General features: G+C 37.2%; 1 protein-coding gene across 2 annotated transcripts in view; it reads left to right on the top strand.

Moving 5' to 3' along the window:
* Positions 1–26273, top strand: part of LOC127067058 (integrin alpha-PS2) — a 49878-nt gene that overhangs the window by 19305 nt on the left and 4300 nt on the right. The window contains exons 4-10 of one of the 2 annotated variants that reach the window (XM_051001544.1): positions 8264–8435; positions 15133–15194; positions 23010–23058; positions 23494–23571; positions 24629–24804; positions 25223–25461; positions 25644–26259. In XM_051001544.1, the coding sequence (XP_050857501.1) occupies positions 8264–8435; positions 15133–15194; positions 23010–23058; positions 23494–23571; positions 24629–24804; positions 25223–25461; positions 25644–26259 (1392 nt within the window). The remainder of the gene's footprint in view (positions 1–8263; positions 8436–15132; positions 15195–23009; positions 23059–23493; positions 23572–24628; positions 24805–25222; positions 25462–25643; positions 26260–26273) is intronic. The other variant, XM_051001545.1, reaches the window with a different exon arrangement.

The following is a 26273-nucleotide window of genomic DNA, read 5'->3' as shown; positions in this document are numbered from 1 at the left end:
TCTGCACCTTTTCTTTTTCTTCTTCTTCTTTTTCTTTCTTTATTTCGTTTCATCGTGCCCAGTTTAAAATTCGATAATAAAAGTGAAAAACGTTTGATTTCAAGGACAAGCGGAATTAAATAATTCATTTATCGTCTTTTATCGTTCAAGAAACGTTAATCGTGGCACGTGGTAAAATAAATTAAAGTGGAGAATCTTTAGAAAGAACGGACGTTTCTTTTAAAGATCGGAAGTACAATAGGTACGCGAGTCGCATAATCGATCGTGGCAAACCTTTTGAAAGAAGCACGATCCAGCACGCTAAAACAATGTACCCTCAACTTCTACATACTATTCTCATCACGGACTATGTGACGTCTATCGATGGTACTCTATGTAGCCACGAAAATCGTTATCCGACAAACTTGATTTGTTTTTCCTTTCGAGAAAATAATAGCATGTTTTCAAAGTATGTTATATTAAAAGGATAAGGCTTACGTGACGATGAAATTATATATTTACGATGATCGAAGTAATTAAAAATTCATGAGGTTCATGGTTTCGACCGATTCTTCTTGAAAATCTCTTTCAGAGAAATAAGAAAATAAAAGTATAATAAAGAAAATAAAAGTATAATTCGTCGAACGAGATTGAAAGAGAAAAGAACAGTAGTCGAACGAACGGAACAGAAACGCAATAGGTAATCGTCGAGAGTTGTCGTTGTACCGCTTCTTCCGTAATGACAGATTTCAATCTGAACACAGTCTTCTACCTCTTCCTTGTCCTCTTCTTCTTCTTCTTCTCCTCCTCCTCCTCCTCCTCCTCCTCCATTTCCTTCATCTTCTTTTTCTTCTTTTTCTTCTTCCTCGAACATACAACGTGCGTTTCGCACCGTCGTACGAACACGAACGACGAGCTACCACGATAATTACCTTCTATTAATTGCTTCCGAGAGAAAGGTCGCGTCTAAAGGGCAAACGAGCGAACGAGACTTCGACAGAAAGCAACTTCCGAGCACGTTCGAATAATGCTCACGATCTTTCTTTTCTAACGAAAGAAAAAGTATTTTCGGATGGTGATCTTGCTCTGATGTTTATAAAACTCTTTCTATTAATACTTTTCCTATATTCAAGATTGTTTTGTAATTGTAAACCACGCGAAAGAATCTGTAAATTATGCCACCGTAGTTTTCTACCTTCTTCTTTTTTCTCTTTTTCTTTCTTTTTTTTTTCTTTTTCTCCTTTCTTCTCTTTTTGAAATTTCTAAAGTTCTACGTTCGATTAGGAATTTTGGAGCTACGATAGCATAATAATTCAACGTACAAAATAAGATTTATTATAGTCATAGAATTGTTTCATGAAATATGATGCAGTCTTATTTTTATATAATTTTCATGCGCAATCAATACAAGTATTTATAAAAATTGTAGACAATTGATGAGTTTCGAAAGTCGAAGCTTCGTTTATTACGCGTATGTACGTCGAGCGATTTTTAAGAGGTAAATTTACGAAGGAAAAAAAGAAAAACGAGAAAGAAGAGAAAATACAACCGAAAGAGTCGGGATATCAAAGCGAAGGACAATCGCGACCTCGGCGACCCTGCTTGAAAGCAGAGCCTTGTACGAAATCCTCGAGACTTTCCTTCTTTCTACTTAGTCTTCTTCTTCTGTCTACTATCTCCTCCCTCTTCGACACGCACGTCCCTTACACCGTGACTTTCGCCCGTTTTGGGAATTCGCATGGGAGGACCCATCGCATGGGAGTTTGCGTGAACGCAACGAAGGATTCAGGAGGATCGATAGGATTCGAGATTGTCGTTTGTCGGCACACTCTTCGTGAGAATGGAAATGGCATTGTAGAGTCTACTGGACAGGACAATGTTCCTTCAGAGAAGTCACCGTAGGCTACACCTCGCAAAGGGCATATAAGATCTCGAGTATGCATTGCCTGTGCTATGTATGTTTCCGATGCGATCTGTTGCCTTTGCAAAAAGAAAAAAAAGAAGGGATTGGAGGAGAGAAAAAAAACACAAAACGAAACGGGAAAGATAAAAAGAAAAATACAAAACTTGCTCGATACACGCATACTATTATATACATCTAAATCTGCGTCAAAATCGATCGAACAACTCGAATAAGATAATAAGCGATCGAATCGAAAGTTTCACAAAGTGTTATCTATGTTCGTAATTAATGTACGTGTACATATATATATATATATATATATAGATAATTATTTTCTATTTTATTAACGAAAGTAACTGAAATATTAGCTTGATCGAAGAGACTCATCTCGCTAGTCTGGAACTCGTCTAGCGAGGTGCTTGGTCCTAGAAAAAGGAGGAGGAAGAGGAGGAGAAGGATGAGATGAAGAAGAAGAAGAAGAAGAAGAAGAAGAAGAAGAAGAAGAAGAAGAAGGGATCGGATAATCCGACGGTCAGACAATACGCATTCCAGTCGTGTGTTTTGTCGAGGGGACAAATTGCGACGCCCGTTAAACGATCCCTTTTTGCTCCGCGGTAGCCTTTCGTGGCCTCCTCCGAGACGGTTCGTTCAAGAACGAACCACTTTGCGCTCTCTCTCTCTTTCTCTCTCTTTCTCTCTTTCTCGTCTCCTTAGCGGCGTTAGCTCCGTCACGGGAACAAGGAAATGCGACCTTAATACGATAAAACACCGTGAAACTCGTCCATGCTCGTAAACCAAAACGAAACGGATTGATTATGATAGGACTAAGATGAACGATATATACTACTTAAATTTAATATTTAATATTCGAACATTTTTCGAGTCCGTCCATGAGTCAAAAGGAAATAAAAAATTTTATAAGCACGTCAACGAAACGATACGCGAATTCTTTCGCAGAGTTAGTTTTTAAGATATTAATCGTACGAAATGTACTGCTAACAAATTGCAGGATTCAAGGATGATAGATCGTTCGAGTCGTTTTCTCTGACAATTGCGAGCTCCTAACCTTCTTCTCTCACACACAAACAAGACACACACACACATGCTCTCTATTTTTTTCTTTTTGTCTCTTATTATTCTATGTGTTCACAACTACAAGAATCATATGCTCGTATTTGTACGATGTATAAATAATGTTGTGACTCAGTATATACGAGGTGAGTCAACCTCGAAACTAAAGCAACTCCTTAGACTCCACCTTTATGACGTAAATATCCCACTCCGTAACTACTCTGTTATTCTGTCACTCGAAAGTACTTACTCCTTTCTTATTCTTATTGTTTTTTTTTTATCTCTTCTTTCTTTCTTTCTTTTTTTTACATCTTTCTTTTCCTTTCCTGCATTAGTGATACGGAGTAAAAAATTAAGAGTGATATGTACGTAGATACACGTATGTGTGTGTGTGTCTGGAGTCATAAAAAATCAACATCGTAAAATTTTGATACCGTTCGTCGTGCGATAAACGTAAAGCTTGATTTTCTACGAAATAATCAAGTTCACCTTCGACTATCAACGTCGTAATTCGTCGATTAACTCGCGAGGAAGCGAGGACCCATTCACCGTTGATTTTCGTTTGCGTCGTTAATTTCATTCGTGGCAAATAAAATGTCAAGGTGTTCGAAGGCACAGACGAAAGGGAGATGGACGTTTTACGAGCGAACTATTACAGGCCATTTTGTTGTGTTAGCAAGAAAGAAAAAGAAGAGAGAGAAAGAGAGAGAGAGAGAGAGTGAGTGAGTGACTGAGTGAGAGTCTATACGAAGAAAGAAGTTGTTACATTTCCTTTTTTTATTTTCTTTCTTTTTGTTCCATTTATTGTGGTCATTTTCGGACACCGTCTTTCCGGGTGTTGATCACTCGTTATATTTTTTCTTCATCGCAGTAACCCGTCAGTTATCTCTTAAAAAATAAAATAAAAAAAAAAGAGAGAGAGAGAGAGAGAGAGAGAGAGAAAAAGGAGAAAGACGTATAAATACTTACTCGGTAGTTATCACCGGGATTATGATTCACGACGTTTGAATAAAAGGATTTAGTTTAATCTTCTAGAAAGCCTTTGCGAGACGTTCATTGTACTCCAAGAGATAAGGTTTCTTAATCCGAAGAAACGGAAGATGAGAACTCTTTCGGAATATAACGTCATCGGCTTTGTAAAAGACCGAGCATTGTACTCTCTAATGACTTCCGTCCTACGGAAGTAACCCGATTCGATGGCTTCGGCATTATAGGTAGTTGTATCGTCGAAAAAAGAGTGACATGCGCGACGTACATATGTATGAACTTATATGTATGTATTATATATTTTGGTGTAGTAAAGAACCGGCCTTCTCTTTCAAATTTAAAAGGACTGTCAACTGCTTTAAAACACGAGCGAGATCTATTCGAAACGATCAAGTTGAGTGCAACCAACCAGAGATGACCTCATTCGTATAACGAAAATAACTTTCGCTTTATTTCGTTTAAGTTTCCAAACTTTTAACGATCGTCCTTCTCCTCCTTCGATTTCTTTTCTTTTTTTTTCTTCTCTTTTTTTTTTTGTCGACAGTTTTATCGACAGTTTGAAAAAAAGTTCGATGATTTTTAAAAGATTTTTAGAAACGATAAGATTTATCAAAGATTTTCTCGACGTATCGTTTTCATTTAACTCTTCGAAACTTTTCGTTGCATAATAATACCCGTGCGTTTAGCGAGTCTTGTCATATTTATTCGACGCGATACTCCGTGACTCGAAGGATCTTCGAGGCGTGCGCGTGCGCGCACGTGCGTACGAACAATAAAGGCGTAAAAGCATGAAGCTTTACGACGATGCGAGACCAGCTGCCGTTTGGTTTTCTCTCATCTTGGCCCGCGTCCAATCGGCCGATCGTAAAGTTCGACGAAGAATCGTAAATGGCGCGAACACCCTACGTGCGTGTTCTTCCTTTTCAACGTATGTACGTTGCCATCATAAAAATTATTTTTTCGATGAGAGATATATATATATATATATATACACATACATAAATGTATATAATATATATTCATGATGTATATGTGTAATGATATATAATTTTCATAATATTTGATTATATCAAATTTATTTAATTATATAAATCGTTCTATACGATATATGTATATATGTTAATATGTATGTATCTTATATACGTATGTAATCGTGAAATATCTGTTTGTATATATCTATACAACGATACGATACATAGAAAGAGCACTTTACTCGCTAAATTCACGAACGACTTCACGCTTTTCTCCTTCCCCGTTCATTGAGATGCCTGTTGAAAGCTCGTGAAGTGGCCCACCGAGGAAGACATTAAAGGAACCATGTTATTAACCGTGTTTTAAGCTACCTCAAGTGGTCCTCGAGTTTATAAAGATCGTACTCGAGTGATCGTAAAATGAAAAAATGAATAAAATAGTACGCGTCGGGTTTCCTGAATGGCCATTGTTTCTTCGTTTCTCGTAGATTTCAATTTTAGTTTATATATTTTATATCGGATGGCAAAGTAAGTTTATCGTTTATCTTTAAATAAAAAAAAAATAGAAGATCTCGTACAAAAATAAATATTCTCGTAAAAGAACAAAATGTCATATCCAATATTTTCCAAACGACTTCTGATTCGTTCGCAGATATAATACAGTTTAAAAACTTATTTTGCTATAAAACTCGCTTTTTCTTTTTCATATCTTTTTTTTTTTTTTTTTTTTTTAATAATAATAAAGCAATTGTACAACTTGTTCCGTACAAAAAAAGTATGCTTCATATATTTATCCATATTGTATAATAACGTTTACGAATTTTAATTAATAAAACGTAATTAGAATTCCTCCCAGTGCAAAAAAAAAAAAAAGGAAAAGTTTAGCCAATAACTCTGTTAAATACCATTCATCCGTATCTAAATTCGATTCTAAATCTTTTATTTATAGAAGAGTAAAGAAATCCCGTTTCGCGATAGTCATTCTACGATCGTGAAACGATAAATGAATACAAATTTAACATTCTTAACCGTATACACCCGAAATGCATTCTTGTTTCTCTGCATTTAATGGCGGCTTAAATATATTATCTACTACGTCGTAACTAGCGTTTCGTCTTTAAATTCGTTCACCTTTAAATCGAAGATACTCGAACGAAGAAGAAAACTAGGAGGAATCGCGTGTGTAAGAACTTCGCGATCGAATTCCTACGACTCGCTCGGCCAAGTTCTTTCTTCTTTCGAGTTCTATTTCATCTCGATGACTTCCTCTCTTTCCTTTCTTCCTTGCTTGCTTGCTTCCTTCCTTCCTTCCTTCCTTCCTTATTTCTTCTTTTTCGTTTCTTCTTTCTTTCTTTCTTCTTCGATTCTTCGGCCGAATTCCTTCGTTCCTTCGCGGCACCGGTGAAAGGAATCGCCAAAGGTTTCTTTATTTGGAACGACCGATAACCGTTTCTTTCCGCTTACGGCTTCGACGACATAGTCGCGAGCTCTTCGTCGACCGCCATTATTCTCTTCGACGTCGCGCCAAACCGAAAGGAGAAATGTGCGAGAGCGTACTTAACGGTCGTTGTTGCTCTCCGTCAGTCGGCATTGAGTTCAGTCATAGTGGTTCGTACGTTATCATAGCGGTAATCCTTCAACGATTGAGCTAAACTGGCGCAATGGATAAATTACGCTACTTTGGCGCATCGTCTTCTCTTTATTATTTATCTTTCTCTCTCTCTCTCTCTCTCTTTGTTTTCTTTTATTACGTTCGTACGTAGTAACAACATCCTCTGTTTTCATCGGAGTAATCCGATTCGTCCTGTAAAATGTTTACACATTTTTGTTTTTATTTATTTATTTATTTATTTATTTATATTTTTGTCTTCTCTTCTTCCGTTTCTTTTTAATTCATTCTTCTCCAGTTGATTCATAGCATCTATTATGATCACCTTCGTAGAATCGACTAACGTTCGCGCGTGTAACAACTTAATCGATGGAATCGAATTCTCTTTCCTCGTAATTCTTGATTAAAAGAAAGGTGGATGGGATGTAGTGGGTGTAGACCTCACCGGTTACGTGCAACAACGTGTTCCAGATACAAGAGAATCGCGTGCGTATAACGACGAAGCTCGTTGTAACGCCCCTTAATTGGCTCGCAATTAATATTGGTCGTGTTGCGTGCATCGAACGAAACCGGTGCGCATTCGTATAATTCTTCCTGAAAAGGATGAACATGAGAGAAAGAGAAAGAAAAAGAGAAAGAGGAGAGAGAAAGAGAGAGAGAGAGAGAGAGAGAGAGAGAATTAGCAACACGTGCGTGCTTTTGCTTCTGGTGTATGCATGTGAAATCAACGTTCGAGCCTCGTTAAGGCTCGTTTACACGGGCCAACCTTGAAAAACGATTAAAATATTAACGTGTTGCAGGCGCAAACAATGAGAGCTATGCGTGTTCCCTCGAGGCTATCGTTCGAGAGATTACGAAGAACTATCTTTTCTTTTTTTTTTTATCATCATCATCTTTATCTTATTCTTCTTATTTTCGTTCATAACGATTTTTATATCGTTATATCGTTAGAAACACGAGCGAGAAATAGAGAATTCAATCCTCTTCACCTGCTACTTATTCTCTCGAGGTCAATGGCTGCTTCTGTTAGCCGGTCAACTACAGAAGATCGACGTAACTCGATTGGATTATTATCAAGCGAGAGACAACGAGAGGGATGGTAGTCGAACAGGATGAATTCGTCACGATGATCATCGATGTTATTAATAGGTAACGAGGGAGAAAAGTGGTCAATTTTTTCAACGTTGCACGAACAGTTGAAGAATTCAACATATGTGTATACATTAATATAATCATTCTTTTTATCTCGCGATTCTTTAATCACGATGCTGAGAAGCGTTCTTGCGTTTCGCGATTTCATTCAAGATAAAAACTTAACGCGGGATACGGTCCAATAACGTGGCCGCAATAGCTGATTGTACGAGTAATGATAAATTCTAAATACAGCAATGATCTATACACATTACGCAATACATACTAGTAAACGTATGCAGATATGTATATCCTCGAACTTGAAGGCCTTCAACGAGTACATAACTAAATGACATCATCCGTTAAAGTATACTTTCTTCTCTCTCTAACGCCCAAGTGAATACTTACATACATACATCGTGAAATTTTCGATGTTGTTAGCATTGAACGAGCAAGATCGTCGAGTAGACGACACGAACTCGTTAAAATGCTCCTCTTATTACGAGCAAACGCATCGTTAACAATGCAAACACACTGGGATAAGGAAAGAACGAAGAAAGAAACTTTGAATGATGTTTGACTTAACTCAATTAAGTCTTCCCTTTGTTACAGGCATGTGCTCCGAGATACATTTGGTTCTCTCTATCACAGCCAAGATACGATCCTGACGAATCGAGATCGACTAAAGAAACTACCGTTGGTAATCGAAGAGATCCAGTTGGTACCTGTTGGGTAGTCGACAAAAATTTCAACGAATCTCAAGAATTTTCTCCATGTCGAACGAGTGAGTATTTTTTTTGTTTCCTTTTTTTCTTTTGTTCTTTCCTCATTTCTCGATCGATCACGAAAAATCGAGTAAAATTATTCGAGCATTACACCACGTAAGTTCGAAATACTTGGACGATCTATCGTACATCTGTTGACCATTCCTTCCTGGATTTAACTCTTGAATTTACGGAAAAATGTTGAAGAATGACGTCTGTTTAGACTCAAATTCGAGTGTTATAAACAGTCGTAAAGTGGTGAGTCTCAGCTCGAAACAGACAGATCTTGGCTACTGTTTCTTCTTTTTCTTAGTTTTTCTCTTTTTTCTTTTTTCTCTGTTCTTCTTTTCAAAATTCATTTCTTTCTTTTTCCCCTATTAACGTTAAGGAGAATTTGAGGGGTCTTGAATTTAGCCGAAGAGAGGTAAATCCTTGACGGAACGGAGAAAGTTTCGAGGATCTTAAGGATCAAGGCGACATATGGTCGTGTTCTCAAACTATAGCAACCATAAATACGCCTCGTAACAGGATACTTCCTGCCAACCCGTAGGTACTTACTTACTTACCTCCGCCTTTCGCGTTTTAATGACAAAAGACATATCGACTTTCGTACGTCGTACGAAATTCTACGGGATCGAGCTTCGTTGTCCCGTGATAATAATTTAAACTACAACGAAATTCAATTAGCGAAAGAAAATCTCGAACACTATGCTATTCTCTTCGAGTTGAATGCTTCCGAATCGATATTTCATGACTCTTGTATTATCTTTGACTAAAACTTTGTTCATATTTTTAAAGCGACGAGAAAAACACTTGTCTCCGACGATTCGAGCCAACACAATAAGAGATAACAATCGTGCTAAAGTAGCTTTTCCGCGTTATCGATCTTCTTTATCGGCAGAGTAAAGTAGCTGCCGTGTTATCTCGTAAAAGCAATATCTTATTTGCGACGAGGAGACAAGGGGGAAGTCGGGGGGTGGAGAACGCATTACCTCGAAATTTCGATCATTGAAGCGAGTTCGTAGCGTGAGCTCATCGCCGAGAAATTCCAAGCTCGTGAATCGCGTAATTAAACAATTTGTTGGATTCGAAAGAGAAAGAGAAAGAGAGAAAAAGAGAAAAAGAGAAAAAGAGCGATTAGAAGAGAAACGAGAAACCGTGAGCGACAACTTTTCTTGGGAATTGTATTTTAGCAAAAGAATCTTTCACGATGGAGAAAAACACTTTGCAATTTATAACGCATCTCTCCTCACGTTTTATTTTACGAATGGAAAGTCGTAACATTCGTCGTGAGCATTGTTCGCTTTTATTATGAAAGAAAAGCCACATCCTCTCGCCCGTATATCTTTCAACGTTTTATCTTTCGAACACCGTCACCAATAGATACTCTACCAGCACACAGGTATTCACTTACTCGACACTTGTTCGTAAAACTTCTGACGTGTGACTCATTCGTTGAAATAAATGAAAGTTACATTAATCGAGAGAACTATACTCGGAATCTTATCAATCTGTCACCTGGATGTAGGAAATTTATTTTTATTAGAAATGAAATGGTACGAATGAAAAAATTAAGATTTCGATAAATTAATGAAAACGTTCGATCACAAAATTGGAACGGATAGTTCTTTCTCTAGCAATAGATTTTTACGATTCGATTACAAGGATTGGTTTTTTTTTTATCGTTTTTATTTTTACGAATTTCTATTTTTAATCTTATCGCACGTTTTTCTCCAAGCAAATATATTATGATTTTTTTTTGTCCCATATATATATGATCTATTTTATAATCAATTTTATAATCAATTTGGATTTACGGATATTGATCGTATAGATATATGTGCCCTAATTGGAATATATTATTCATATACAAGGTAGTGTTTTAAGAATATTTTTTTATATTTTTCTATGGATTTATATCGTTTATTTTTATGATTTGTGTTATACATATTGTTTTCTATAATATTTAATACTACTCTCATATTATCAATGAATTTTATCAAGTCTAAATTTTCCAATACCTCTGATTTTCTTCTTGATATATACTTTAACTAATTCAATTTTTCATTTTGATGTTTTGGAAATATGAAAACAAGTATGATTACATAAAAGACTAACGAAGTTACATAAGTTATTACGATTAATTTGCTTGATTCAAAACCTTCCTATATCATTTTCTCCTCATACTTATTTTCACTGATATCCCACATATTGATACGAAAATCACGTTAAAATGGGATCTTCTTCATTATAAAATTCAAGCTCCTATCGTTATATCAATCAAAGTCGAAATAAATTGCTACAAAATAATAATTAACGATTTGATTTTGATTCATTTAACTTTAAGTATAAAGTCAATTGACGTATTACATGATTCCAATATTAACAGAGGTAAAAAAGAAATGATTTATGAATAATATTCTTTTAACGAATTAAGAATTCATTTATTGTAGCTAAGTCTTCTATTGAAAATGGGATTTTGTTGTATACACTTGTACACTTGTCTGATTTCGATCGTGTATAAATATTCGAATTCGAATTCATTGAAGGATCGATTGTCGTGTGTAAATGAACCTTTAGTTTAATTTTTGTTAACTCGATAAGGTTAACATATAAATATTTTGTAAATCGTCGATTTGAAGATCGGTCGGTTAGTATCCGTTAGATTAGAGAAAGGAAGGACAAAACGCGAGAAGCGCATTCCACGATGAAAGGCACCCACTCGTTCGCTGCTATTACATAGATACTTTGGAAAAAAAGAAATGATAATTAGAAGGCGCCATAGAGCGCGAGCGGTACTAACTCAGCGCCGTTCTAACGAGGCCAATTAGCACTTGATCCTACTTGAATTACGATCGAGCTGGCCGATCCCTGCCTGTCTACCCGGTTATTTTGCTACACGTTGTTTCTTTTTCCGGCTTGCCGATTCATTAAAACAAATTGTTGAGCGACACCGACGCAATTTATCTCTGTGTTTCGACGTTAAATTCACGCTATAATTATTCTTTTTGTCGGAAACTATGATATATGTATATATATATATATATATTCGCTTTTTAAAATGTACAATGAACGATTACGAAGAATAGATTAGAAATTTCACGAACAGGAGGAAAACGTTGCCTGATAATAAATGTCAACGTGTGTCTAATCGTATTATACACATATAAAAGGTTTCTATATTACCAACGAGGATATAAATAATTCTACAATTAAAGAGAGGAGAAATAGATAGGAAACGAAGGTCGATAACCGATATAAAAGAATAAAGAAATAGACAGAGGGAGGGACAGCAGCAATGGCCTTCGAATTTCTATAGAAAAATGATACGATAAAATACGCGCTCAACTGTACGTATAATAATGCACAAATGCGTGGACTTCTCACACGTTCGCAGCATCCAAGAGTATCACAGTGACTCCATTCATCGCATGTAACTCGATTAAGAGACGCGTCGGACAACGCGATTCTCGAACCACTCAACTTTGTGATTTCGATTCTTTCGTCCATACAATCTTGTACCATCGACTTTTTTCAATTAGCGATATATTAATTATTCAGAGATTGGATACTCGTTATTACATTTTTTATATTTATAAATAAACTTTAGAAATGTAAGAAACCGATACTTACGGTGTAATTAAATTTGCAAAGTATCTTCGAACAGCAATGTAAAATATTTCTTATAAATATTTATTGAATAAAAAAGTTGAGAAGTCGACAAATATTCGCGATTAACTCGAATGCAAGGATTTTCTTCTTCTCCCTCTTTCTCTCTCTCTCTCTCTCTCTCTCTCTCTCTCTCTCTCTCTCTGTCTATCTTCTTATCCGTGACGAGTAAAAGTCCGGAAAATACCGATCGATCTTAACTTTTTATCGCGGTTCTCTAGTGCGTCAACGATCACAGTCGGATCACGGACCAAGAGAAGCGATCGATGTAATTGCGTGAGTAGCAGCTCTCGTCCAAAGTGACCGATCGTTCGTCGGTCTCTCTTCGTCTTTCTCTCATAACGTATGTAAAAGCTCATGCGTGCTGGTAAAACACACATACGTTTGTGTATGTGTGTGTGTGTATGGAAGAAAGGCACGGCCGAGATCCTCCGACCGGGGAGCAGACCGGATATTCTCCCCCATTCGAGCCTACATTTCTTACAGTCCGTGCATGCGGCTATGACCCTACGTCGTCGGTCTTGGACAATATTTAATTCAATTGACGATTGACCATTCCAATTGAAATATTTCATTCATCAATCAGAATTGAAAATTTACTTAAATCATTGTTAGCTACTCGTGATTAAATTTATCATATATTTTTACTCGGTTAATCGGATTAATCATTCTCATCGTCGCGAGATCAATGTCCCTTTCTACATATTTTTATCGTTTCTTCGTTCGTTATTAACGATTTGAAAAATTTTTATTCTTTCGAAGTGACTCGTATTAACGATTTACCGTTTAATAATAATGCGTGAAGTAATGAGAATTAAAATGAATTACGTGTTTCTACGGGGTTATTTCTAAAATAATTCAAACTCGTACAACGAATTACTTCTTAGAGATTCAGTAAATCTTCAATATCGTTTTATTCGTAGACGTCGGCTCTATCTACTGACCCTGTTCCGCAATAAACGCTTCGTCACTTTTATCATTCCATCGAGATTCATTCTTCTTAATTAATTCATTAAGTAATTAATGAAACGTGGCCCTACGTCGAATCTGACTCGACATCGCATCTCGTTTGATCCTCTGGCATATCGATAAAAAAATATGTTTCAATAATTATAGATATTTCTCTCATGTTAAAATATTGAAATGAAAGATCATTAAGAATGGAATGAGGTTAATTATTTGAATTTCTTGAAGAGTTAACGTTCTAATCTAACAGAACGTCCATATTTCTCTTTCTCTCTCACTCTTTCTTTTTTTTTTTTTTAATGAATAGATCGATAAAATTAATTTTTTTCCCTAATAGATATATCGTAAAATAGATCGTAGGTTATACGTTATAATGCCACGTGATATGAAAAGCTCGATCGTTCGAGTTTCTCTTACGATTCCGTTTATTTCTTTTCATAATATTAATAGACGATTCGACGTTCCTACGTATGAAAGTGTGAGAAAGATTACGAGCGTGGTTATGGCGAGACGTATGTCGGTAGGTACCTAACACGCATCGTACGCGTTTCATGCGTGGCGTGCGTGACGTAAGCGTATTCGTGGACGATGGGGTTTGGCTTTGCTGAGGTCAGGGATCCAAACAGGGAGATCTGATCTCAGAAGGCAGATTTCTCACGTCCGCTTACGTCGAGAGACTCTCAATGTAGGTATCGCGAAGCTCCATCTTATTTCTGCGCGAATTCGATGCCTTCTTTTTTATTTTCTTTTTCTTTCTTATTTCTTTCTTTCTTTCTTTCTTTCTTTCTTTCTTTCTTTCTCAAGCTTTTAAAGTTAAAAATCTATCGTTCGATGTTCGAGAAACGGTCCACTTGTAATCCCTTTCCCTCCTTATCGAACTCGTAACTTTCCACTTTATCGTTGACATTGTCTCAGTTCATGCGATAACCGTTATGGTAATCGTGACTCGGAGAAAATTTAAGACCACCCTGGGCGACTTTCCTTACTACTTTCATCCTTTTCTTTTTCTTTTTTTTTGGCTTTTTTTCTTCTTCTTTTCTCGTATTTTTACCTTCTTATCTATGTGACCGTTCCGATAGCCGCCAACGAACAGTAGTGACCGTCGACTGAAAGTTCGGAAGCTCTTCCGTACGGTCGGTGACTGGGAGATAAGACAGATAACACGTGAAACTGAAAGCTGTATTCTCACTCTCTCTCTCTCTCTCTCTCTCTCTCTCTCTCTCTCTCTCTCTCTCTCTCTCTATTTTTTTTTCTTTTTCTTTTCCAATTTAAAAACGATTTATTCGAGTATATTCGAGCTATAATTAACGCGTTACGTAAACGAAATATATGTAGGTATTTTAACCATCGAAAATAATCGCTAATTAAATTGGCAAAGAAATCTCATTCTTTTCAATGTAAAATTTTCAACATCGTTATACCGGAAATAACGTGTAACGTAAACGAATGTCAACGAAAAGGTTAATTAATTAAAATCTCTCTTTATCTTCCGATAAGTTATCGAAGTTTCCTGCTTGGCGCCCGGAATTTTTCTATGGAACGAAATCAAAGAAGAAGGAATTCTCGTAGCACGGCGAACTAGGAGAGATAGAGAAAATGAATCGTAAACTCGGCGAGCGAAGATCGATCCGAGGTTAATGATGCGTGCACCTACCCATTTAGGCGTATGCACACGATGCCTTTGAAACGTATGCCGTTCGACTTCCTAGTCGATAACTCGTAATACTCGAGGTTCGACCTCCAGCGTTCAAATGCCGTCGAAATGCGCCGGAGTACTACTTCCGTTATAAGTAATACTAATTTCAAAACTTTCGAGAATTTCCTGGATGTATTTCAATCGAAATCTCGATTATTTTATCAATCATCCACGATAACGATCGGATTAAGATCTGTTTGTTTATAAAAACAACACTCGCTGTATTATTTTTCTCTTGTTTCTTTTTTAAAACGAAAAAGCATTGAATCGTGATACGTATCATGAATATCACGTGATTAGCGAAGTATGAAGAGTTTCAAGAATAAAAAAAAGAAGAAGAAGAAGAAGAAGGTCATTCACTATATAATTGTCCATTTCCGTTTCAGGGTATTGGGGATACCACAGGCAAGGCTCATGTCAGGCCGGTTTGGGTGCCGCCATGGCTAAGGTAAAAACGAAATTTAAGTTTAACAATTTTATAACGATTCTCTTTAATCTTTCTTACTATTTAACTCGTTTATCCACGATAATTCAAATCGAAAATTAGCGAACGATGACACGATATACAATTGTTGCATTTTCGTATGTAAACTTCTATTCTTTATTTTCTTTTTTTTTATTTTAACGCGCGAGAAAGAAGAGAATTATAGGGAATCTCTAAAGAACCTTTAACGGTATAAATCCCGAAAGAGGGTTGGAAAGAGGGTATATAAATATAATGCTGGTGCTAGCCAACACGTCAGGAAAAAGTTAAGGGACGATACGAGGGGGTCGGTTAGAACCAAATATGGCGAGGAATGCGAATTCCTACTCTACGCAACATCGCGATGTATTCGTATTCTTATTCGTACGGTAGCTTACCCACGGTCCAAAGAGCGAGCAATCGGTAGGACTGTCTCTCTCTCTCTCTTTTTTTTCTTTTTTCCTTGCACATGGTCGTCGATTGTCTTGTCAAAAGCTCGCTTTTCTGGCTCCCGTCTTCTCGACTTGGTCCTTCCGATCGAGTCAGGATCGAAGAGACGTCTTCGAAGAAATTTTTCTTCGATTTCATCGAATTCCATACGTTCCTCAGACTTTACGGAAACAAAATGGGTTACCTACGTACTTACATACGTACGAGAGAAAGAAAGAGATTTATCCTCATGACACTTGTTCCCGTGTTACGTTGTATACCTCAACTATCCGTCTTCGTTTCTCAATATTCTTCTCTTTCTTTCTTTCTCTATCTATCTATATCTCTATATCTCTCCCCTTTCTTTTTCTTTACTTTTATTTTGATTTGATTTATTTTCTTTTTTCTTTGATCGTGTGACCTACCGACTTCGATCTAATCTCTCTACGCGTAAGAAGTTCCTCGACACGACGTCGGAGCTTTGTATAAACTGAGACGCGGAAAAGAGACTAAAAAAGAAAGAGAGAGAGAGAGAGAAATATATATGAGAACGAGAGAAAGAGAGAAAGAGAGAGACAGTACTTTCGCGCAGCGGGACAGCTTCGATTGCCGCCAAAGAAATAGTGGGACAATTCCGCGAGCACTCAGTTGCTCGGCTATCTTCCTCGGATGTATAATTCAGAATTGTCCGGCTATATGGCAGATGTTTAATGCATGTTCCCCCGTGCGGATCGTAGCCGACTTTACTCCTCTCGCCAAACGGCATTCAATGTTAATACCCCGCCCTCGCTTTAGCTCAATCCCCGTGCTTTTACCCACGCTTTGAAATCGACCCTCTTCATTCCACGTTCTCTCTCGTTTCATCCCTATTCCTACGCAACAAGTGTCGTCCGGGATCTTAGCCTAATTCGATCTCGAATTTATCTTGTGAAATACTATCGTACGTATCTATTTCTTTTGGATTTACTTGTTTCTTTTTAATTTTTTTATTATTCGTATTTTTATGTTTATTTTTGTTTCTTCTTTCTCATCTTCTTCTTTTTCTTGTTCCCTTTCACCCGAAAACTTACGATCGATTTTGTTTATCTCAAATAGTCTGATTTATGAAAGAAATTAGGTTGATTCTATTATGAATAAAAGTATTATATCTATTATGTATGTAAAAGTAAAAAGTATAAAAATCGGACTTGATATTTTCCTCTTCTCTTTTTTTCTTTCTTTTTTTAGAGGAACGAATAAAATCTTTTTTAAAGGAACAATAAAAATTAATTTATTAAAGACTTGTATTCGGATATTCGAACGTTTCCAATAAAACTAGACAGTTCCGAATGAATACGAAGACGAATTTTGACAGTACTCTGTCTCTCTCTTTCTCTTTCTATATATATATATATATATATATATATATATATATATATATATATATTTCTATCTTTCGAAGACGAAATGGCAAAGAAGAGAAGAGAAAAATGGACATTGCAAGAAAAATTGCTATTGTTTCGAAGGACGGAGCCGAGTCTCACTCGACTACTAAATCTCACTGGCGGTGATTTAGAGGGCCTTTCGATGCCAACGATCGTACGATCGACCATCGATCTTCGCGTTAAACTGCTCGCTTCTGGAATCGCGTCCCCTTTCCTCGAAGCAACTTACACGCGTTATCTTTGCGGTGGATCTGTTCGAGATCGATCGATAGCCGGTTCGATAACGATCGATGCCGATTTTTCGATACGATCCGTCCACTTTATCTCGATCGTTTTCTCGAGTTCGATCGTTCCGTTCGATGCCATGCAGAATCGTTTGGATTCGATAAAAAAAAAAAGAAAAAAAGAAAAAGAAAAAGAGACAAGAACAAAGAATAAAAAAGAAAAATTAAGTATAACAGACTCTTGTGTCCTCAAATTATTCGTTTAAAAAAGAAAATCGATGAAAATTAATACGACGTTAAACGTTTCGATCGATTGAATTTCTGTCTTGGTCCTACCAATTCATCGAACGTCGTTTGCACGCTCGTCCATCCGATCATTCAAGATCTCGATGATCATTTATGCATAGAAACCGATCGATGCCTGTGTATCTCTTTTCGATCGATCGCTTCGATGTAACTCTTACATCGTTTCTTGCTCGCCAAAGTCGTCCAGCCGTACGTTTCTTGCCCTCGAGAGAGTACAATCTCTCTTTCTCTCTTTCTCTCTGTCTATCTGTCTATCTCTTTCTCTTTCTGTCTCTCTTTCTTTGCCTGCATTCGATATGGTATATTTCAAGCGATGCACGTTTAAGGCTTGTAATATCTAGGCTTCGTGCGTGCGTGCATGCGTCTGCGTTTCTTCGTTCTTCTGTGTTGCGTTTGCGGAGATGCTGCGAAAGATAATTTCTCAAACGATACACGAAGCGCACGAAATATCCGTAGAAAAAAAAAGAAAAAAAAAAAAAAAGAAATAAAAAGAAGAAGCACGTGCTCGCAAATCTCACGACGATTTAGCACTGGCGGAATTTCTCTTTTGCGAAACGGTATATACGTCTATGTCGTCTATATCCTACGTTCTTCTCGTTTTATTATGTCATTACTTTTTTTTTTATTTTGTTCTTCTTCCACTCCTACCTTTCGAGCTTTTCCATTTTACTTATTTATCTTTATATGAGAATGTGAAGATCGATAATGTGATTCTAGCATGATAAACATATATAAAATGAAATAATTGTGATCCTAGAACGATAAACGTATCTCGATAGTAAAACGCCTAAGAACCAAGGGAAAGAAATCTAAGAAATTCTTCAGGCAAAGGGTTAAGTACTTTCAATCTCGACTGGCATGCCAAGAGGGTGATCTCGAGCTTTACTAAAAAAGAATGAAAGAAATAAAGAAAGACAGAGAAAGAAAGAGAGCACGAGGCCTGGGATGTCGGCATAAATTTCACTCGGTACTCCCGAGTACACATTCGGTCGCTCGGTTATATTTCAATCTCGAATGCTCGCTCTCTCCTCCTTCTTCCGATCGGCGCCAGAATACAACTCGTGTCGGTCGTGTTTCGTGTAGACAGACCGGTGCCTCCGACCGCCATTGTCTCGGTTGCAAATTTTTCCCGTGTATAAGCATCGAGTCGACGCTACTCCATAGGGGGTACACGTATGCACTCTTTCTCTTTCTCCCTCTTTCTCTCTTTCTCTCTTTCTCTCCTTCCTTCTCTCTTTTTCTCTCCTTCTTTCTTTCTTTCATCTCCCATTCTCTTTCTCTTCTCGTGTCTTCTCGTGTCCTTACGAGACCGAGCGACAAATGCACGTATTTGCTTACCGTTGCACGACTAATACTTCGAACGCTCTTCTTCCACAATGAAATTCTTCTCGACTGTAATATTTTAAGAGAATTCACTTGAAACAAACGATTCATTATTTTCCCCACTGAGGAAATTCCCAAATTTCAATCTCTCGATTGTGTCATCGCGTTTTATTTAAACAAAAAAAAAAAAAAAAAGAGGAAGAAAGAAAGAAGAAAAGAAAATTCGTGCGTTTTTTTTTTTTTTTTGATAAAATATGTTATCATAATTTATCCAATTTCTCCCAGGCAATAGGGGGAAAATATTTTTGTCCTGAAAATAACTTTCTATCTTTCTCTGTCTCGGATTTTTTCTTTTTTTTTTTTATCCCTCTTCATTGTTGCAAAGGGAGACAAAAAAGAATTGCAGATGTACAGAAGTCACGGTTGGTAGGTATATCGATGCAAGTACGCACGTGTATGCGTGATTGTACGATCGTAGGTGTGTTTTGTGCGTGTATGCACGTGTGTGTGTTTGGTGTGTTCACCCATCGAGACATTGGGCGTTCACGTGACTCGGTCGCACGTTTGACATCGTTGTGTATCCTCTCTAAGAGGAGGAGCTGGAGGAGACTCCCATTGTTCGCCGAGCGTGCGAATCGCCGGCGTTGCGGCCGGTGCACCGTCTCACAAATAATAACATTTGCGGACACGAACGATAAATAAAGTCCCAAGCCGAAATGCCTACCGGACTGGCGCCACTTTAACTCGTACTTTAGCCGTCCTTTACTCACCGACCACCGAGACGTATCGTATCCACTACTTTTCTCCCTTGATCCTCTTCATCCAGTTTTTTTTTACAACGTTCCAACTCGTCGTTCGAAATCAACGACGAGTTGATGCCGAGTCTGAAAAATAATGGAACCCGAGGTTATATAAACAGTCATTAAAATGAGTTCGAGTTCGAAAGAGAAAACTCTTTGTCGCGTCGACGAACGTGTCTCTTTTTTACGTTCGAAGTATGGCTTTAGAGTCTACGAGTAAATCCCTACCAAGAGTACTGAGAGTCAGGATATAAAGGGATGAGGAAAAAAGTTGAAAGAATAAGACAAGAGAGAAAAGAGAGACAGAGAAAGAGAGAGAGAGAGAGAGTAGAGTAGAGTAAAGAAAAAGGAGAGGATATATGCAAGTACAGGATGGCGGAGCAAAGGGTGGGCAAAGGGGAGAGAGTTTCAGGTGGCCATTTAAGGCTTGGACATTTCGTTCTGTCACCGCGTTCCGTGTTCACCGTCGACCGTTTGCAAGGAGGCCACCTACGCGCGCCGGTGGTCCTGCTTGCATTGTTTTATAAACGGCCGCCATTTCTCATGATAAGGAGAGTAAAACGAAGTTAGACGCTAGTTTTCTTTTCGCGATTCCTTGCCTGTACGCGGTACTTCTTATCCTATTTCTCTCTCTCTCTCTCACTTTCTCGCTATAATATACCTACTTACATATATGTGTATGCATGTGTGCCTACCTATAAGCTTTTCTTCTATCTCCGATACGATATTTCCCGCAGCCGGATTAGGCGAGTCTCTTCGACCTCTCCCGACCCTTTCTCCTGATAAAATAGAAACTAAAAGTATCGTAGCCCCTTTTTGCCCTACTATCTTCTATCTTCCCTCGAATTGCTTTCCAATCGTTAATCGCGTTTCCATTCGTTCTATTCTCTATACAATACGCAGTTGTATGTTATAAGCGTTTATATAGGATTTTTTCGAAAATCGACAGATTATCATTTATTTCTTTTTGCATAATTGCATGTATATATATTTATGTATTATAATTATAATATTTTATTTTATATATACATATATATATATATACGTATATGAACATACGTATAATATATAAAATATATATACATATATATTCTTTTTCTTTTTTGTTAACATACCTCATCTCCAACGATTCTCTATGATTACCTTTCAAGAAATAATTATATATACCAAACTCAGTGATAATTAATTCGATGCTCAAAGTACGTGACTTTGCATTTCCTATAAATCATCTATCGAACTTATGCCCTTTGAAGATCATCAACGTTTACACGTACTCCTCCTTTTCATCCCTCTCACTATCCTTTTCAAACGATTTCTTCTCTTCCATCTTTACCGGCACCATCGCCAATCCATTACTTCAGGTCCATTCAACTTACGAAACTCGTACGCATCTTGAGTGGGCGACTAGCTACATGTGTCGAGCGTAGGTGCACTCCGAGAAAGTGCATCGGCATTGTCCCGCTATTAACACTTCGATCTCGACGATATTTAAGCCGAGACCTTGACTCCCGATCTCTACTCTGGAACTTTAAACGACCTTTTATCGATCGTCGAATCGAATTTTGCGTCCTTTGAAGATCTCTTTGATCTTTCAGAGGAAAAAAGGAAGAGAAAAGAAAAGAGAAGAAGGGTAATGTAGAAACAATTGCGTTACGTAAATGATTTTTAATCTGGAGATAAATGATAATTATTCTACGCCTTTGATTCGTCGTGATATTCATTCTCTTCTCGCTTTTCTATCATATGCTTATTCTCTATGTATAAGTTTGATCATGCATTTGCATTGATACATACATGCGTACTACTCCGATTGCGTAATTTCGCAAGGAAAAAAAAAAGAATGAAAAGGAACTGCCTCATCTATTTTCCACGCGTTCGGTCTCTTACGAGATCATTCATGCTCCGCAGGCTATTAATTAATATGTATGCGATGCGTAATCTTTATTACAGTCGTTAGATGTCCCCGTCGTGGTTCTTACCGTTACACAACGTGAACGCAAACGTCACGGAAACGTGCGTGTTAGTGAGATAATTTATAGGCTACTATAACCGCGCGTATCTCGCTAACGGACAAAGAGATACACTTTAACCGGTTCCATACGAACAACACGAACCCCGAATGAACGCTATGAAATCGTAAGTATAATATATATAATAGAAATGTGAATTTCCAAACGAAACCAATTGAATATTATATAGTGGTTCGCATTAAAGGATTATATTAAAGAATTAACAACGTTCTTTCGAGTTACGAAAACTCGAGATGGATTATTTCTTTAGTATCGGTTTTGAAAATAGGACATAATCCCACGTCGTGCGTTGAACGCCATGGGAAATGCGAGTTGTGAACGAATTAACGGGGGTTTAGGTATGTCGACGATTTCGAGTGGCACTCGAAAGAAAGAGAGAGAGAGAGAGAGAGAAAGAGAGATTAAGTGGCGTTACGATCGTAAAGTTTTAAGTATCCTATCTTCTTTTTTAATAAATCATATGGTATCAGAAACTTCAGATAAAGCTTTAATTTCTTTTCGATATTCTTCATTATTCTTTATAAAAATTGTGCAAGCGTCTTTTTACGAAAGAAATTTTTGTAAGCAATCTTTGAATCGATGGAAAAAGAGATCAATCTGAGAATAATTAGTTTTGATTTTAATTAAAATCGCGATCTAGCGATTCCAATAAAACATTTTAGTTTTGTTAACGATATTTAGTTCGAAAAGTTCTCTTTTTAATCTTCTCCTATATACTTTTGAAAGGAATCTATCGTTCAAATTAATGAACGCTTATGGGAAAGATATGGCATCGGTTGATTTTATCTGCGATTTCTCGCGTACATTTCGCTCGACAAATTTAATATGCGCGCACGCATAACCGTGTCTCCTCCTCTCCTTTTCCCTTCGTGTGCTTTCGAATAGCAGCATGAGCACGTTACAAGAGCGACCGATTTATCGCGTGTTTGTGAGACTCGTATACAAGTACGTACATAAGTATGTACGCGACTATCTTCGAAGTTATCTTGTTAATTGAAGAAAAATTCGTGTTTCGTGGGTGCACTCGGTTTCCTGTTCATCTCACATACTACTACTATTGTGTTTACTTAAATAACAATACGCAATGCCAACGAATCGAGCTTTCTTTATACTTGTATTTTTTGTTTCTTGTTTCTTTTTTTTGTTTTTTACTTTTTTCTTTATTTTCTTCTTCTCCTTTTTGTTTCTTAATTTTTATTTCCACTTCTCTCTTTTCAATTACGAATTGAACAATGAACAAATTTATCTTCTTTATTAATTTCAGAATGGCGAGAGACTCTTTATTGGCGCGCCAGGAAGTTGGTACTGGCAAGGTAAACCATTTTTTTTTTCTTTCGATCTTTGATATAATTGACAAATCTTTGAAGTTAGAATCGATGAAACATTCTTTCGTTTTCTTCTTGAGCAAGATGTTTGTAAGAGATATGAAAAATGTCAACAATGCTATATACCATTTTCTATCGTTCTAACTGTATTTTTTATCGGCTTAATTAATTAATTGAATTAAAAAAAATTGAATTCTCATGAAAAGAGAAATATTCAAGTCTCTCAATGACGAAGATGACGAAATTTGTGTTTCATCGTAAGTATACATTTTTCTTATTATTGTCTCATGTAAAAATGGATTGAATTTATCTATCCACGCTATCTGCTACTACAGGACGATTCAGAAGCGGCAGAAACGAGACGGATTATTATTAATTTGAATTAATATTTTTAAGTGATTTAGAAAAGATAAAACGTTTCAGGTCAACTATACTCTATCAGCACGTCGATGAGATTCCAATTCGTGGCAACTACGTCCTTCCTTCAGGAAGAAGTTGCAGGTACCGCGTATTTGCAGCTGCCCAAATCTCTCTCCCCTTTTCTAATAAATAAAACAAAATACATGTTTTAGTGATAGTCGGTTTTTAATCAGCTACCCATTTTTTCCCTTACACTATTTGTTGCAAACCACTTAAAAAAAGAAAAATGGCAAATTAACACGTGTTGCTTGATTCCTACGCTGTTATTTCGAAAATTCGTTAAGAAAAAAATCTTCGTAGGAATGTGTCGTCGAGTAAAATAAAAAGAAAAAAAAAAAAGAAAAGAAAAATCTTCCACCTTTTAATACTCGCTTGGCAGTGGATCCTAATCTAAATCTATTAATCATAATAACGAGTAAATAGTTTGGCGTTAGATTCGTTTGAATTTTTTAATTACGACGCTTGTTTTGTGGCTACTTTGTCAATAACAACAACAACAAAATTAAATAAGAAAACAACAACAATCGACAACATTAACGATTGAACATTAAATTCTAAGATCGATGAAACGAGCTTCATGAACTTTCATTATTCGTTAATTACTGCCAGGTCAGTTTAGGATGATCACGTCTAACAGGTGCAGGCTGCTTTTTCCAGCTTCACGTCTCAAGCAGAGCCGTTCAACGTAACGTTGGATCCATCTATCCTGCTACTTGTAATCGTTCTAATCGTCGCTCCAGTTCTTCTCTATCGTCACGTCTTTCAAAAGTGATCAAGACAGCTGGAATGTCCCTGCGTATAAATAATGTCACTACCGATACGATACGTTTACGCTTAAAAGCTAAATATTAATATAAATAATAGTGTATCGCTTGTAAACCTGCAAACACATAGTCCATCGTTCGAGATATTTCACGATTGCGATTCCTCATAGTCGATGATTTTCATGAAAAAGAAATAAAAATCTTGCCAAGGAAAGAGAAATCTTAAGCAAAGAGAGAGAATGAAATATAAATAATTGGATTAAAAAAGCAATCGTGAAAGAAATACGTACATGGACACCACCCACTCGAGCGAGATCGTTAGTCACCGTCTGAAATTTTTCGTCCTTAAAGACACCATACAATTCGCTTTGCAGGTCAAGCATTTTCGCAGCCGTTGAATAGTCGCGCCAAAGTGATGTTCACAAAGGAAGCTCCGGCGAACGAAGACGACAGTTACATGGGCTACTCGGTCGCCGCGGGAGACTTCGTTGGAAACGGAGACAGTGGCACGGCTGTTGGTGTACCCAGGGGATCTGGTCTTCGTGGCAAGGTAAGATATGCTCTGACCTTACCTGCTAACCAACGATAAATAGCTACCTAGCCTAATCGTAATTTCTTTTTATAACTCTTTCTTCTTATTCACCGATTCTTCTTTATAAAAAGAAATGTCTATTCGAACGTGATTTTTTTCTTTTGTTCAAAATAAAAAGAAACTGATAGCCCTTCGGTTTATTTTCATTTTTACGAGCTATCATACCATCGTGTAACATAAGCATACCTTTCTTATATCGTATCGATGACTATCGTATCTTAAAAGAAACGATCTTGAAAAAAAAGTTTCCATATCATTGTATTGTATTTTATTGTCCTGTAACTGTACTTTCGTATCATTCAATCCGACGGAAATATCTAGATATTTGATTTTTAAATAGAATATCCGGTATATGTTATTATCTTCGTTGTTCTAGGTCGTACTCTTTACATCCAACATGACCAATCATCAAAACGTCACCGGTGAACAAATGGGTGCTTACTTCGGCTATTCCGTAGCAGCTGGTGACATTGATGGTGACAGTTTAGACGATCTTATAGTCGGTGCACCGATGTATACTATTCCGGACAATCCAGAAATGAATATCGAAACCGGAAGAATCTATGTTATATATCAAGGAGGAGCTCTCGAGAAGTTCCGAAAGGTTGACAGCAGGTATGGTCGAATGTTTTTTATTCGTCGATCTTAAAATTAAATTATATGGATTCACATTTAAAGGAGAAACGATTAGTTTCCTTGTCTAAAAATAAGAAAGAACAGAAAAATTCGAAGAATTTTCGAATCTCATCTAGTGTCCGCTGAACTTTCGCGATAAGCTTTTTATCTCGTTTTTTCAGAGACGGAGAAAGTAATCGCGGGCGTTTCGGTTTGTCACTGGCTTTTCTAGGGGATATCGACCATGATGGTTATGGTGATTTCGTTGTTGGTGCTCCTTACGGTGGAATAAACGGTCGTGGAGCCGTTTACGTTTATCACGGATCGAAAAACGGTGTTTTAGAGAAATATTCCCAAGCTATTCATGCCGAAGAATTGAACGTACCAATTCAGACCTTCGGATTTTCCGTAGCTGGTAGCTTGGATCTCGATGGCAATCATTATCCTGACTTGGTCGTTGGAGCTTACGAATCCAGCTCAGCATTCTTCTTCAGAGCGCGTCCAGTCATCAAAATGGATTCTTTCGTGACTTTTGAAACCGAATCGAAATTGATCTCTTTAGATGATAAGAATTATACTCTCTCCGATGGTACCAGAGTTACTTCTCTACCATTAAGAGGATGCTTCAGATACAGTGGTGATGGTGTCCTATCAAGATACGTGTTCAACGTTCAATACGTCGTCGACGTTAAGAAAACAAAGGCTCCGCGATTGTTCTTCATTGAACATGAGAATAAAAACATGATAAACAAGACGATCACGCTCGAACGAGATCAACAACTCTGTCGTACAGTACAGGTAAACTGGTCTAA

Source organism: Vespula vulgaris, chromosome 10 (assembly GCF_905475345.1).
Source record: "Vespula vulgaris chromosome 10, iyVesVulg1.1, whole genome shotgun sequence".
Classification (NCBI taxonomy): Eukaryota; Metazoa; Arthropoda; class Insecta; order Hymenoptera; family Vespidae; genus Vespula; species Vespula vulgaris.
This window is presented reverse-complemented; position numbering and strand designations above follow the sequence as displayed.